The sequence below is a fragment of the Octopus bimaculoides genome, chromosome 1, assembly GCF_046866305.1.
Source record: "Octopus bimaculoides isolate indiv1 chromosome 1, ASM4686630v1, whole genome shotgun sequence".
Lineage (NCBI taxonomy): Eukaryota > Metazoa > Mollusca > Cephalopoda > Octopoda > Octopodidae > Octopus > Octopus bimaculoides.
In genome coordinates, this window is record NC_142928.1 from 53,782,202 (window position 1) to 53,799,500 (window position 17,299).

At 32.7% G+C, this 17,299-nt stretch overlaps 1 protein-coding gene across 8 annotated transcripts in view; it reads left to right on the top strand.

Annotated features, from left to right (window-relative positions):
- Positions 1-17,299, top strand: part of LOC106879368 (ubiquitin carboxyl-terminal hydrolase 32) — a 161,711-nt gene that overhangs the window by 68,528 nt on the left and 75,884 nt on the right. For all 8 annotated transcript variants that reach the window (XM_089350953.1, XM_089350965.1, XM_089350966.1 and 5 more), the window contains exons 2-3: positions 11,871-11,998; positions 14,145-14,250. In XM_089350953.1, the coding sequence (XP_089207079.1) occupies positions 11,871-11,998; positions 14,145-14,250 (234 nt within the window). The remainder of the gene's footprint in view (positions 1-11,870; positions 11,999-14,144; positions 14,251-17,299) is intronic.

Below are 17,299 nucleotides of genomic sequence, written 5' to 3' on the forward strand. Positions count from 1 at the left end.
TAGGCTTTTTTATATTTTAGACTTTACAATATTCATGCTTAATTACGCATAAAATTTTTATATGCATTTATATTCACATGTATCTTTATCTACATTCATATTTTTATACATATTTATATTTATATTTCGTATATTTATATTTTAAATTTTAAATTTATTATATTACCATGTCATATTGGATATATATCTTTAGAAATATTAAATATTGATTTCCTGAGAATATTATTGATAAGTTTATAAATTTATTAATATAAAAACACACATATATATATATATATATTTATTTGCTCAAAAAATAGAGCACTCAATATAAGTTCAGTTACATATTCTTTTAGAATATTACTTATAAAAGTTATATATATATATATATATATATATATATATATATATTTAGGCACAGTTGTGTGGTTAAGAAGCTTGCTTTCCAAGCATGTGATCTTGGGTTCGTTTCCACTGTGCAGCACCTTGGACAAGTGTCTTCTACTATATCCCTGGGCCGACCAAAGCCTTGTTAGTGAATTTGTAAATGAAAACTGAAAGACAAATGTATGTATACACACATGCGCGTGCGCACACACACACTCTCTTTCTCTCTCTCTCTCTCTCTCTCACACACACACACACTGTATACATACAGGGTTATATATGTATCTGCATGCATGTTTGTATTTGTGTTTGTCCATCACCACCGCTTGACAACTGGTGTTGGTTTGTTTATGTTCTTGTAACTTTGCGGTTTGGCAGAAAGAAACTAAAAATAAGTCCTCGAGTTGATTTATTTGTACAACTAGATCCTTTAAGCCAATGCCCCAGCATGGCTGGAGTCCAATGACTGAAACAAGTAAAACATGAAAGATCATATATAAAGCTGACTCATTTATTTTTTTCTTGAACTATAGAGTTTTGCATATTTTATTCTTCATATAATGCACCTTTGAATTACGTTCAGGAAGCTTGATTTATGATACTGAATGTAGACATAATACTAGGGAATTATGGCAAGAGAGACTGAATGAAAATGCAAGTCATTGAGCATTCATAACATAGGTTTGTTTTGTTTACATAAAAATGATACCTCAATTTGTGTGTAAAATGTTAATCATATTTTTGTAGTGATAGTATATATCTAGTACATGCTCAATGTATGCATTGGAATACACATACAGTAAGAATCATGATAATTATACTTAAGTTACTCACTATAAACTGATACATTTGATAATGCACTAAGACACTTTACAATGTTTTATAAGAATAGATTAGATTGTTCAACATTTCATAGCTAATTTAATCAGTGTAAGCCGAAATCTATGAAATTATAAAGATTGAAGTTCATTAATGATCAAAGGTAAGACAAAGGAATGAATGTGTAAATAAAATTTAAGTTTTGAAAATAGGACAATGTGCTTATAACTGAAAAAGAAAAAGAACAAATTAGACACATGGTGGGGATTTCTGTTAATTAAATATTTAGAAAGAAATAAAACAAAATTAAGCTAATAGAGTAAATAGCTAACGAAAGAAAAACACAACACACAACCCAAAAATATGCAATTGTTATTAGTGTGGCGTATATATATATATATATTCGTGTATTAAAACAGACGTTCATGTATTGAAACAGACATTGTTATATTTCGGGATGATCTTGTTTTTTTTTTATGCCAAATAAACACAACACATGCACTATAGATTCATTCTTCATTTCAACATTATTATTGTTCTTATAAAGGACATAAACTTCCTGTTGAAAAAGAGTTCATAACTCCAACTAAAAAGATTTGTCTCCCCTTACACACACTTCCTGTTTTGACATCACACTTCCTGCTTAACAAAAACTTTTAGCCCCTTTTCTCTTTTTTTAAACCTAACACAACTCTCAATTTTCATGCATCCTTATTTTTCCAACCATTATCTACATGAATTACCATTGAACTTTAAAAGCTCAAAGACAATATAATGTATTGGTATGTTTATTTTTTTATATATTATTTTTTTACATTTTTTACTTCTTTGTAAAAAACATTTTCATTCTCTCTCTTCTTGATAATTTGCCATGCAATGAAAGCCAGTTAGAAATCTTTATTAAAATATGCTTCCAGTTTAGCATTCTGCCTTATTATTATTTTACATTTTTCTATATATATATATATATGTGCAAGCTTGAAAGTCTAAGAATATAAAAATATTTTTTACAAAAAAAAAAAAGGGAGGAAATTATTTTAGCACTTCACTATTTGTTATTTAAAGTATAAGAACAGTAAAAGTTGGCTGGTTTGATCTACATCTGATAGGCTAAACAAGCCCTCACAGAGCCTTATTTCACAGCAATATTAAACACATGTTGATATCACTCTATATTTATTTAATCATAACCCATGCTGCATTGGTACTCATAGGTTGTCAAGGAACTTGCACGGCATAAAAGAACAGAGGAAAAGGAAACAGCTCACACTACTAAAAAGAAATATTTGGGAGAGGAAGGTGGGGGAGGGTGGCCTTATGTCAGGTGTTGAAAGGCTAAAGTATAATAGAGGGACATGTCCATCTTTCTTGCTACAGAAGAGCTACATGGCTGAAGGAGATAAGGTCATAATGGATTGCTAGAGCAAACTGTCAAGGAACAAGAAAGTGAGCATAAGAGAGGATACAGACAGTGGGTCATGGGAGGGAATGAGAGTGTGTGGATGACACACACACACACACACAAATAATGATAGTGTAAATTTTAAAAATAATATTCCCAATATGCAAAAGAATAGACAATGTTTTGATTTATATTCTATTAAATATGATTTCTCAGCTATATGCAAGGTTTTATTATTACCAATTAATGTTTTTATTCATCCTGAAATCAAAAACACAAAAATTATGCATGCTTAATATTAATTTTCTTTTGCTGGCATGTATTGATTGGATATTTAGGTTGACATCCTTTCTTTTCCAGTTTCATACATTTCCTAATGTCAACCAGTGATAGAGTACTTATTGCACTACAAATATCAGTGGTTGTTTTATTAGTTACGTATTAGTTTTATTTTGCAGCTACTGCTGAGTGCAGTGAATATAAGCTTGCAGGTTAAAAATTAGGAGGACACAATAGAAACATAGTACACAACTGAAATATTAGAAAGCAATACAAGCTATTATGGAAATAGTAACAGGCATTGAGAACTGAAAGCTAGCCTTAAATATAAGCTAGAGTGAAGTTATAACATAGTATTGTGTACTATAAATGATAGTGATACTGAAAGAAGATATCACTTCTATTAAACAGATAAATAGAAGAAACAAGCAAATTAGCTAATGAGACCTTAATCCTCACATTATCAGAATACAGAAATTAGGAGTAGATGCTCTTGAGAAAGAAATGTAATCAAATAAATATTCATAAAATAAAGAAAATATCATTTGTTGTTTCATTGTATGGTTATTTTAGTTGTTACTTTTTGCATGTTACTTGTCAAACATCCTTCAATAAAATTACAATCTCTGCAGCCCAAATAACATTATTTGAACTATGTAAATTAGGAAAATTATGAGTATGAAGAATAAATTCGACCTTGAAGCTGTAAAGCAATTAAAATATCTCCTTATCAACATATATGTGATGATAAAACTCTAGGAAACGCATGAATGCAAATAACATCTCTATTATATCTCAAGTTCATACATTAGCAGCTCACATATACTCTTTTACTCTTTTACTTGTCTCAGTCGTTTGACTGTGGCCATGCTGGAGTACCGCCTTTAGTCAAGCAAATCGACCCCAGGACTTATTCTTTGTAAGCCCAGTACTTATTCTATCAGTCTCTTTTGCCGAACCGCTAAGTGACGGGGACATAAACACACCAGCATCGGTTGTCAAGCGATGTTGGGGGGGGGGGGGGGGCAAACACAGACACACAAACACACACACACATACATATATATATATATATATATATATATATATATATATATATATATATATATATATATATATACGACGGGCTTCTTTCAGTTTCCGTCTACCAAATCCACTCACAAGGCTTTGGTCGGCCCGAGGCTATAGTAGAAGACACTTGCCCAAGATGCCACGCTGTGAGACTGAACCCGGGACCATGTGGTTGGTAAGCAAACTACTTACCACACAGCCACTCCTACGCCTATATGTATATGATTCAATAGCAATCTATCTGGATCTTTTTTAAAACGGGGGCCACATTTTTCATTAATGTTTTACGTAGTGCTTTTGGTACCGAAAGACTTTCAAACTTCGTATACTTATCTATTTTGTGTTATAGAACAGAAAAATATTTTTGTATTCGAATTTATTTCATGTAAAAAATTGTCTTATTTCGATAATTTCAACCAATCACTGACGTCCATTCAGCCGATATACATTAAGTGCCGACTACATAAACAAACGATTCTTTGTTTTATTTGCTTTTTTCATTTTAAATTTGCTTTAACCCTAACCCTAACCCTAACTCTAACCCTAGGGTTAGGGTTAGGGTTAGAGTTAGGGTTAGGGTTAATTGTTTCAGAATCGTTTGTTTATGTAGTCGGCACTTAATGTATATCGGCTGAATGGACGTCAGTGATTGGTTGAAATTACAGAAATACGACAACTTTAACATGGAATAATTTATGGATTTCTTTTTTTTTTAAGAAGACTAAGAGAAAAAGATGTTTTATATGACACATTCTACCAGTGATCCAAGTTTCAAAGTGTTTCGTTAATGAAAAATGTGGCCCCCGTTTTAAAAAAGATCCATCTATCTAACTATACAAAGATGGTATCAAAAAGTTCTTGGACTAGTTTTGTAGTGTGCCAACAGATGGCAGTACATGGTTGTGTGCACAGTGAGAGCTAGCAGTGACCTTCATGAGGCAGTGTGCTGAGTGACATCATTGTGTTTACTTCAGAAGTTGTGAAATTTATTTTGTTTTTTTTGTGATCACATGTATACTATAGTCTGCAATTTTGTCATGTACAGGAAGTTGGAACAAAGAGCCAACATAAAATTTTGGGCTAAACTTCAGAAGTCTGCAGTAGAGACATTGAGCATGTTTCAATAAGCTTACTGCAATAAGGCAATGGATCATACACAATGTTTTAAGTGACACAGGCACTTCAAAAGCAGAACGTCCCAGGTAAATGATGAGCAATTTGGAAGGCCTGAATAAGAGTCACCCTTGGAAATGTGGAGAAAATTCATCAGCTTGTGCATGAAGATCATGAGAAGACAATTAATGTCAAACTTTGGAAGCATTGAATCTTTTTTAATATTTTATTTCTTTCAGTCATTAGACTGCAGCCATGCTGGGGCACCACGTTGAAAAAGTTTTAGTTGAATGAATCAACCCCAGTACTCATCATTTAAAGCCTAGTACTCATTCTTTCAGTCTGTTTTACAAGCTATGGGGATGTAAACGCAGCAACACCAGTTGTCAAATGGTGGTTGGGGACAAATACAAATACAAAGATAAACACACAAATATATGTGTGTGTATGTATATATATATATATATATATGACAATGGACTGAAATGTTTGGCGATATGAGGTTCTAGAGAAGACCCATCTACATCAGCAAAACTGAGTGCTAGAAGAGTTGTGACCTACCCACATGTACCAAGAAACCAAACTACATCTTTTCTAAACAGCATCTTTCTCTTCCTCAAATTTCCTCTTCATAAACTATGATAGTCATCCAGTCCTCTTTCCTGCCCTTACTGCCCTGCTCACTGTACTGCTGCTTTCCCCCACCCCATTTTTCTACCCCAGGTTTTCATCAGTCACTGCAATCCCCACTCCCTACTTGTGCCTTCTAGCCAATTGCATATATTATGACCTTGTACCTCTCTCTTCTTTATTCTACCATCACATCTATGCTCTGATCCTTGTTACTTGTGAGTATACCCTGGCACTTCACCATCTCTCTCTTGCTCTTACACTTTTCCTGTTTCCTACACTCTCTCTCTTTCCCTTGTTCTTCCCTCTGGTTGGGTAGCCATGTCTCCTCTATAGCTGCACACCTATTTCTGCCTCTCTATTTCTCTGTCACATTCTAATCTTTCATCATCTGATACTGGATCACTTCCTTTAGTGCCCTCTCCGTTATAGCAAGACACCTGTTTTTGCTGCTGTGTCGCACTATATGTATATATATATGTATATATATATATACATACATATATATATATATATATATATATATATATATGCACACACACAAATATACATACATGCATAGATACACATATATGTACATATACATATGTGTGCCAAGACCCAGCAAGCCAAGTGAGATCGTTGCCAGTGCCCCTGTACTGGCTCTTGTGCGGGTGGCACATAAAAGACACCATTTCGAGCGTGGTCATTTTCGTGCGGGTGACACGTAAAAGCACCCACTACACTCTCTGAGTGGTTGGCGTTAGGAAGGGCATCCAGCTGTAGAAACTCTGCCAAATTAGATTGGAGCCTGGTGTAGCCATCCGGTTGCACCAGTCCTCAGTCAAATCGTCCAACCCATGCTAGCATGGAAAGCGGACGTTAAACAATGATGATGATGATATACATATATATATATATATATATATATCATCGTTTAATGTCCATTTTCCATGCTGGAATGGGTTGGACAGTTCAACTGGAGGTCTGGGAAGCCAGGAGGCTACACCAGGCTCCAATCTGATCTGACAGTGTTTTCTACAGCTGGATGCCCTTCCTAACGCCAAAGTGTAGTGGGTGCTTTTTATGAGTGGAATTTGGCGGTATTGAGGGAGATTTATTTGTTCTTTATGGACTGCTACTCTTCTATGCAATGGGAGGCTTGTCTGTCTGATATAGAAGTTTTGGCAACCTGCGCATGTGAGGACATAAATGAGGTTCCCAGAGGAACAAGAGAAATTGGTTTTGATTTTAAACTTTGTTTTAAAGTGGCCACATAGACTCTTATGCCAGAAACAAAAACCCTAAATTCCTTATATTCCCTTTCTATCAATGTAAAGACAGAATCTCCACACAAGAAAGAATCAACAAGGAGAATCTTTTCATAGAGAAATTCCAACCATTTCTTAACACACACCCCTCAGTGACCTTATTTCTCTAGGAACAGACATAAACTTCCTGTTGAAAAAGAGTTTATAACTCCAACTAAAAAGATTTGTCTCCCCTTACACACACTTCCTGTTTTGACACCACACTTCCTATTTTGACACCACGCTTCCTGCTTAACACAAACTTTTAGCCACTTTTCTCTTTTTTTAAACCTAACACAACTCACAATTTTCATGCATCCATATTTTTCCAACCATTATCTACATGAATTACCATTGAACTTTAAAAGCTCAAAGACAATATAATGTATTGGTATATTTATTTTTTTATATATTATTTTTTTCATTTTTTACTTCTTTGTAAAAAACATTTTCATTCTCCCTCTTCTTGATAATTTGCCATGCAATGAAATCTGGTTAGAAATCTTTATTAAAATATGCTTCCAATTAGCATTCTGCCTTATTATTATTTTTCATTTTCCTATTATTTCTCCACGTGCGGTTAACACAACCCCACTATTTACTGACTTATATATATATATATATATATATATATATATATATAATCTTAAACGTATACAGACATAGCAGTGTGTTTAAGAAGTTTACTTTGTGGCCACATGGTTTTGGGTTCAGTCCCACTATTTGGCATCTTGAGCTAGTGTCTTTTACTACAGCCCTGGGCCAACGAATGCCTTGTGTGTAGATGGAAACTATGTGAAGCCTTATATGTGTGTGTATGTCCTTCCATCACTTGACAACTGTTACTGGTGTGTTTCCATCCCTGTAACTTTGTGGTTCTTCAAAAAGAGACTGATATATAAATATCAAGCATAAAAATAAGTAATGGGGTTGATTTGTTTGACTAAACCTTTCAATGCAGTGCCCCAGCCTGGCTACAATCCAATGACTGAAACAAATAAAAGATATGAACTAGATATTATTCTAGTTTAAAATCTCATGGTTGGTGATTATTACCTCTTACCTTTCTAACACTTGTGTAACTACTGAGTACACCAGATTCTTAAAACTTTGCCAGCAACCACTTTTATTGAAATTTTATTACCAAAATACTATTATGCACAATGGAATATTCAATTAAAGATTTGTTCCATAGTTTTGATGCACATATTTAAATCATGTAATAGACCATTTTGTTTTTTTACTTCCACCTCTTTTCCTACTTCTTTTGATTGTACTTTTTTTTTTTTTATAACAGGCAATCACTTATATAAATGCATATAAACCCATAGGTTTATGAAGAGCTGCAAATGAATGCTGAAAATAATAGGGAACGCATTATTTGTTTTGCTTTTTTCTTTTAACTGTATTCACTGTATCTACCTATAAGTAGCTGACACATTTTTAATGGTTCATGAAGAGCATTTTCAAAAAATTATTTTGTGCACAAATATTTGCATAAAATAACTGGTCACAAATGCTATTAGAGATTATTTATTTATTCCAAAAATTGACATTGTTTTAAGATTTAAGCTGTCATATGGCTGAAACCTTGATTTTTATCAATAAAAGATTTTTATTTCCATTAGCATATATTATAAACTGCTTCAACTTTTGTGAAATTTGTGAAACATCATCACATTCATTTTGCCATTTTCTTCATTTGTTGATTAATTTCATCAACTTCTTCATAGTCTGTTTCTTTGTATGGACACTGTTAGGCTAAGTCACTTCATGATCTACTAATCCTTTCCAAAAATGTTTCAATCAATCCTAAACATTTGTATCATCTTTCATTGAAACAAACTTTCCTCCAATGTTAGTTATTTCTCAATTTCATTTTGATGGGGAATGTCTTTGTATCATTAGCACAATATGGCAAAATATGTTTTGAAACAGTTCTCATGTTACTTGTCACATTTTCCTATAATTCATGAATATTTTCACTTACATCTTTTAAGTGAATTGTTTTCAAAACTCTACCATTGAAATTGCATTTTCTCTCATTGTAACTAAAAGTAAAAAATACTTCTTGACTATAAAAGAGATATCATATTTGTTGGGTAAAATATGGCATTCATTTTTTTCACACAAGTCACTAAGTGCAATACCACGACCAGGGACATTCTCTGAAATAAATAACTCTTTAAAAGTAAGACTGTTCTTCCTGCAAAATAGGTCAAAAGCTAATATTCAAAATGAGATGACTCATAGTTTATGGTAACACCAACATATCAATAGAGATTGTTGGTTATATCCTTTAAGAGCCTTGAGGTTCTGTGTGATACACATAGGTTTTTTTGCTGTATTATGTATGATCTTTATGGTGATAATATAGGTCCACAGTGTTCAGTTCTTTAAACATCTGTTATAGCAGAATATTTTGATTCACCAATGTTATCCAAATTATACACCATATAACTGCCCCGTACATCAAACTGGTAGTTATCTTAAATAGACTTAGCTGCACACAAACATACAAAAGGCATGTAAAATCATAACATCATTAGTATAGCAATATCATGGTCTGAGTTTATAATGTGCAGATTTTTGTTACTATTAAAAATAGACCCCAAGACTTTCAATAAAAACAATAATTTGGTACAATAACGGATCTAGTAAAGATTAGCTGCCAACATAACATGGCAGTCCTGGTTTAGGATGAATGTTGCTGTAATTTAGCCCCAGGACTCATCATCTCCAGCTGGCTATACGACATGATCTGTGTCCTTACAGCAACATTCATCCTAAACCAGGACTGCCATGTTATGTTGGCAAACAATCTTTACTACAAAGTACTGTTGCTGAATATCTCATATTGTGAGATTTAAAAATAGTAATTTTCTAATATATAGATCAGTGGCTAGATCTCACTTTGAAAACAATATATTTCGAACGGGAATTTGGCAGTGCCACCTCTAGCCAAACAATTATTCTGTGCTGATGAAAGGAAATAACCTGGAAATCGTGATACATGGATATTGTTTTGAGCTGAGTGGGGGTGCTAGATTCCCTTGTTCGAAAATATAAGGATGCAGATCGTGTCGTATAGCCTCCTGGGGCTAAATTACAGCGACATTCGTCCTAAACTAGGACTGCCATGTTATGCTGGCAAACAATCTTTATAACAAAGTACTGTTGCTGAATATCTCACATTGTGAGATTTAAAAATAGTAATTTTCTAATAACAGATCTGTTCATTCTTAATATATTCTGGCAGATTCAAGCATGAACATGCTCATCGTTGTTATATTTCATCTTTGTAGAACATCTCCCTTTAGAGAATGTGTGTTCATAACACGTGATTCATTGGCATAAGGGGACTTTGAAACATTGATGTGTTATGACCTCAATGTGTGTCTATTCAGTCAAAGCTATCCCAAATCAGTGAATCTACATGAGAGTATTGACTGTAGTTTATAGTATTTAAGCAATACAAGCAGATATTCATAGTAGAAATACAGAGTGCATAGGATATCAATGTGTATCAATTATTTAGTACCAGTATTAAGTCAATAAGGTGGTGAGCTGGCAAAATCACTAGCACACTGGCAAAATGTTTGGTGGCATTTTGTCCATCATTACATTCTGAGTTCAAATCACACCAAGGTCGACTTTGCCTTTCATCTTTCCGGGGTTGATAAAAGAAGTACCAGTTGAGCAGGGTTTGTCCTTATAGTAAAAAGGAATATTAAAAGCCAATGGAAATATTAGTTAACACAACAGTTAGTTACCATCAGTATTTCCTTTCATGAACAAAAGGAATTTTGTTTTCTTTTCCAGAATTGGAATCTTAAAAAAAAAAAAACAAAAAAAAACTGTAATTAGCAGTAAAAGTTTCTTCAGTTCTTGTCAAAAATCTCATTTTCTGCCATTTATTTTTTAATTGCAAACAGAAAATGTGCTAATTCGGTGATTATACTGATTCTATTGCTTGTTTGCATACCTAGTACAGCTTTACCTTTTTACTTATAGTCATCTATTTTTTTTATGTAATTGTTCATACTGTCTCTTCATTCATACATATGTATCATTCTATTTTTCTTTGTAGTCTCCATGATTATGTATTTTAATAACTTCCCATTTATCGTCTAGAGCCAATACTTCCCTCTTATCAGTAGGACTTTTCTCATCAGTCTTTCTTTTATCCAGAGGTTAGATTACATATTGTATTTTGGTGGAAGACTTGCTAATAGCACAATATTTATCAAGAAATAATTTGAGAATACAGCCAAACAATTTTCCATGCAGTGTTTGAAGTGTTACCATTGTAATCAAGTTTAAACTCCAAGCTTTTGGGGATTTAGTATCAATTTATTAGCCTTGCTACTTGAACTCATGTTAATTAGGGTTTTGTTGTTTAGTCAAGCATTTCACTGATCAAGGACAATAACTTTTGCTAAAATTTTTTAAAGACAGGATCTTTATTATACCATAAAAAATATATCACTCTATGGAAACCCTATTGTATAATCACTAAATTTCAATTCATATTGGAAGGAAATGATAGATCTGCAGTTGGCAAAGTCTGAGAAGTTACCTTATTGGTGATGTATTGTTATAACTTTGAATACCTGGAGTCAAGAAATCTTGAAGAATGCAGTAATAATAGTGACCAGTTTAGAGGTACACCATTTGATGGTGATGGCTGGAACTGCCTAAGATGGTTGAGAACTGCCTGAGATAGCTTGAAAGTGGAATTTACTCTTAAGGAAGATATTTTCTTAATACATTCAATAAAGAATGAGTAGATTATATAATTTAATTACTTATCTTAATCTTTTAAGTATATGTTGATTATGTGATAAAATTAGAATCATCATTGCTTCTTGTTATATAGATTTTTGTTTCTTTTCTTACAGTGACCGAAGCTGAAATGAAGCGTTTAAAAAATGCTTTTAAGCGCACTTCAAACTTAAATGGATTAATGACTGAAGGCCTATTTATTAGAGAAGTTCTCTGGGAAGGAGTTCCTCCCAAATTTGCTCAGGTAAAAATTGTATTTTATAGTTTCATTCCGTGTCATTAAACTATTTTATCTGATCTTATATCTGGATATGTTAGTCGTTTTTTTTTTTTTGTTTTCAATGTTATCAGGTTAATTTTTTGAGGTCAATGAATGTAGTTTAGTACTTATATATATATATATATATATATATATATATATATATATATATATAAGAAACAAAAAATGGTAAAATATAAAAATAGATTCCTAAAAATATATCATTAATGGGTTTATAAGAATTTTTTCTTAATTTTTGACCTCTTGGTTTCAGCAATGATATAACAGTCACTGTATATCTTCTAACAGGAAATTGCAGGTTTAAATGCATTGCAGTCCATTATAAGTACAAAAATGGGTACCTATAAGTTACTGGTGTTTATGCAAATTCCTCTTCTTGTGCCCGCCAAAAAAAGAAAAAAAGATTTTGTACCTAAAATATTTTACTTTCAACCTTTTTAATTTGGAAGTTTGAAGTTGTATTTTGGTGCTAAATATTATTAATAAATGAAGATATTGTGTGCTAAAATTATATGCTTGTTTTTCAGTCACAGGATAAGCATTGATTACCTAAGTGTCTACAATCTTGTAATAAGATTATAGTTTTGGGAGCTATTAATTTTTTTTTATTTTGGTTTTGCTATAAAACATATTTTAAAAATATTTACTTCCACAATAGATTTAATGGTTAAACTAGGTGTTGGTGTAAATATATAAAAATATTTCATTGCTAATCTTGAGGTAACTGTTAAAAAAATTTTAAATCTCAAATTAGCACCAGCTGAATGTTATATTTAGAAGACAATAGTAAAGTTTGTATCTTTTTGTTTACCATTTTAGTTGCTGAGAGTACTTGAAGTACAAATATAGAAAATGATAATAGAATTGAGAATAGTAGATCTTAAAATGTATAGGGAGGGGATCATTTGAGAAGCGGATGTATTGTGTTAGTTTTTATTGAAAGCAGACACGTTTTTCATTTTAAGTTTGTTAGAGTGTACTGGTTTGTCTGATCTCCATGAGTAAAATGAAAGAGGAGAATCCTCATTAATGAAAGCGATACATGTTAAGTGAGATTTGATATCAATGATGGACTGGGATTTGAATGATTGTATCCTTGGCATTAAAAAGTTTGGATTAGGAATACCTAAATCATTGACAAAGAGTGGGAAGAGTGTCAAAGGGATTGACAGATCCATATAATGTATGATAAAACAGTAGACCCTGTGGAAACTACGGATGTTCTGAGTTAACAAAAACTAATGGGATAGTTCAGTGGAATAAATCTTATGCCTCAAAGAAGAAAAGTTCAGTGTTTTAAGCAGAATCCTTCTTTGGTGAGAGAAGAAATGTCAAATGGTGCTCAAGGATAAATAAATTAGGTTGATGTAATAAAGGAGGACGGGAAAGAGGGAGAGAGACAACAAGTCTTAATGGAGTGAGAGGTGACTGACAATAAGAACAGAAAGGCAAGCAGATTTGAAAAACAGTATGGGGTGAGGAGGTCATGTTTATTTGTGTGTGTGTGTGTGTGTACACACACAAACATCTTTTATAGTGTTTCTATGTCATTACCTCCCCATCACAAGATATTTCTAATCTGTTGTCCTTCTTTTCATTTTCTCCTTGCTCTAGTTGGCTCTGATTGCTCCCCTCTCTCTACTAATATGTTACCTCTCCACACACCCCTCTCTATCTCTCTCTCTCTCTCTCTCTCTCTCTCTCTCTCTCTCTCTCTCTCTCTCTCATATTTTTATTCTTCAGCATCAACTAACATGTCTCATTGAGGAAGGATTTATATCACAGAACTATAATTTTTTGATTTGGGTTACACAAAAAGCCATATTGTTTTAATGTAGTTTTAATATGGTGGTTCTGATATCAGTGAAGATACTCAAGATTAATCCATGGGAAGTTTGGCCATGAAATTCACAGGCAACAGTATAAATTTGATGAATGAAAGTGGATAATGAGGAGAGATGATATGGGTGTATCTATCCTCAGTGACAATAAAAGATGTTTTAGTGTCATTAGAAGCTGCTATACAATGAGTAAGAAGGAAGAGTCCACTTTGTTTGACATCAATCGATTATCTTGTATCTGTTTATAAGTTGTTTTTTTAAAATTTCAGTTGATATATCGAGCATTTGGTGGCACTCCTAAAGGACTCTCTTTTAAAGATTTACTATGTGGTTTGGTGATCTTAACACGGGGGATGCGGGAAGAGAAAATAAAATGTAAGTACTCTTTAAAATCCTAAATAGAGAATTACATTTTAAAAGATATATGCTTTGAAGATATTGGTTTCTTTTCTTCCCAGATTATGTTTTGCACTTTCTATTGAACTTGCATGTTTTTGTTATTGACATGACTGAAAATAAAATACCCAGTTTCTGCTCTAGAAACTAATCCAATAGATTCATCATTGACACAACTCGATTTGTAATTGAACTTTTGAAGTATTTTTTGTCTTTCCCATGCAAAAACAATTTTAAGTTATCTAAATTTGCTCTAAGATATTGTCATTTAAAATAAAATAAAATTAGATATTTCTATTTTTTACTGAATTTTCTTTTCAATTTTCAAAACATTATTCATCATAATAATTATCATTGCATTGAATATTTGCATTTGCATCCTTTAGATCAGCTTGTGGTCTGTATCGGTATGGTATCTAATTGTAAATTTTAATATAGCAGCATAGATACGAGAGATAAATACCAACTATAGGATGTGGAAAGAGAGAATACTAGAAAAGAATAACTATGTGGGCATGATTACAAAAATAATTGCAGATTTTAATCATCAGCTTCTAAGCAATATATCTCAACTCAGAATAAATTTTATTAATTGAAACGATAATCATTAAAACCTACACATTCCTGCCAACAAGAAAAAAATCTCTTAATTTTAGTAGTAAAATTCAGGAATCCTGGCACTTTGAGTTGCTATTTGGTTGTTGAAAGCCTTCTTATGTAGGAAATTAAGATGCTTGAAAAAGTGATAGTCATCTGGGGAGTGGTCTGGAGAACTAAATTGGGTAAAGTGGAGTTTCATAGCCCAGTTAGTTCAATTTCTGTAGTCATTTGTGAAACCTGGTTGGATGTTGCCAGGGAGAAGAATTGGTACTTTTTGATTGACCAAAGCTATAATTTAAGCATTGCAGATTTTGGTGCATTTTGTTGATTCTTGACAGTTGTCTTCTATTGTGATGTTTTCACCAGAATTCAAGCACTTGTTGAGGTTATCTCTACAGATTTTCTATAGAAATTATTGTCAACACTGATTTTGTTATGACATTTCATGTCTGAGATGCCAGATGTAAACAAACAATGAGATAGAAGATGAAAAATGAGTAATGGATGAATATGACATATTTCAAGTGATGTAAGAGCACTGCTAACACAGTAAAACACAATACTGACATATAAAAATGTTTAATATACCTTGCTGGATATTATGGTTGCATAACAAAATACTGTGTCCTTATAAGTCATTAATACTGAAGCAATACTATTGTTTGATTCCACTTGCCAACCACCAAACAATGGTGATTATAAGCTTCTTTTGATGCAAGTTCAATTTGGGAGAGTGTTTTAGTACCTAGTTCAGTTATTGCCTAATACACCATTGATTGTCATATAGAATTCACTTTTGACACATGTTACAGTGTGATAAAGAATGAATTGTTTTTGTTGTGCAAAAGCAGGATTCATGGCAACAATTTATATTTTCCCCTCAGGTCGACAAATGAGTTTTTTTTAAATTTCCAGTGTGGTGTAAATGTCAAACAGTTGTTGAATGATCAACATTTAGTTCTCTTCTGTAGTCTCAAAAGTTCTTTTGTATTGGTTCCTTTCAATAATGCCCCTTAATTGGTTGTCAATGCAGACGTTTGCTGCAAATTCTTCATCTTCAAGGTTCTTCATCACTATGAATTTTTTGGAACCAATGTTAAGTTGTATATTCATTGATGATCCCCAGACCAAATACTTAATTGACATTGTGAGCAGTTCACAACTTGTATTTTAAAATTACTCAAATTTTGATGTGAGAGCAAATCCATTAGCATCAAACAACAGATCAAAATCTGCACTTCAAAGTAATATATTACATGAACATAGTTAAATGAAGGTTTGTTCTGAAATAACTATCAAAGTTTAAAATAATAAAAGCTTGCAATATTTTTACACTGATTTATTTATAAACTAAACATAAAAGTTACAATTAAAGTTAAAATAGCACGTGAAAATTAATAAGCCAAGCCATCATTATGGGGCCATTATTTAGTCCTTGGCTAGCCTTGATTGAACAGATCTCTGATCAACTGAAATCTAGTCACAACCAACCTATCTTTAAGTCATAATGTATCTAGGATTACATTTTTCAATGCAGCCTTTTAAGACAGTGTGGTGTAATCTGAAGGAGAATTGACTGCTATTTCTGGCAAATTGAACAACCGTAGAGATGCCTCATCTGTAGGCTTGTCCACTATTGTGTTTATAGAGCAGTTATATAAATGTAAACAAACCCTAAAAATGTTTCAGATATAATATCACGGAATAAACATATAGTTACATTAACGTAAGGATGTAGACATTAAGTGATTGAAGGAATAATAATCTGAAGAATAATTGTTATACATAATTTGTATACATGTATTATTATTTTTTCTGTTGTCTTTGCCTAGCTCTAAGGCCATATTCTGCTTATTTTGTTTTTTTTGTCCCTTGAGTGTTCATTAACAGTCTCATTTTACTTTTATCCATTTTCATATGTCCACTTCCGTATTCCTTTTTCATTCTTGTTTGTCTGTCTCATTTTGTTTTGTTATGCTTTAGTTGCTTTCCAAGCAAGTTTTCTTGCTGGTTGCCTCCAGGGTGGAAGCAGTATTATTGGTAATGGTATGAAATTGAGCTCTACCTCCTGGCCAATAACTGATAAGTTGGTATTTGTTCTCTGTTCATCTGTGCATTTAGTGTTTTTCAGCTTGACCTTGTGTATTTGTTTATTACTATACATGTTTGACTTCTGAATATATATATATATATATATATATATATATGGCATTAGGAAGGGCATCCAGCTGTAGAAATTCTGCCAAATCAGATTGGAGCCTGGTGTAGCTATCTGGTTCACCAGTCCTCAGTCAAATCGTCCAACTCATGCTAGCATGGAAAGTGGATGTTAAACGATGATAATGATAATGATGATGATGATGATATATATATATAGGTGCAGGAGTGGCTGTGTGGTAAGTAGCTTGCTTACCAACCACATGGTCCC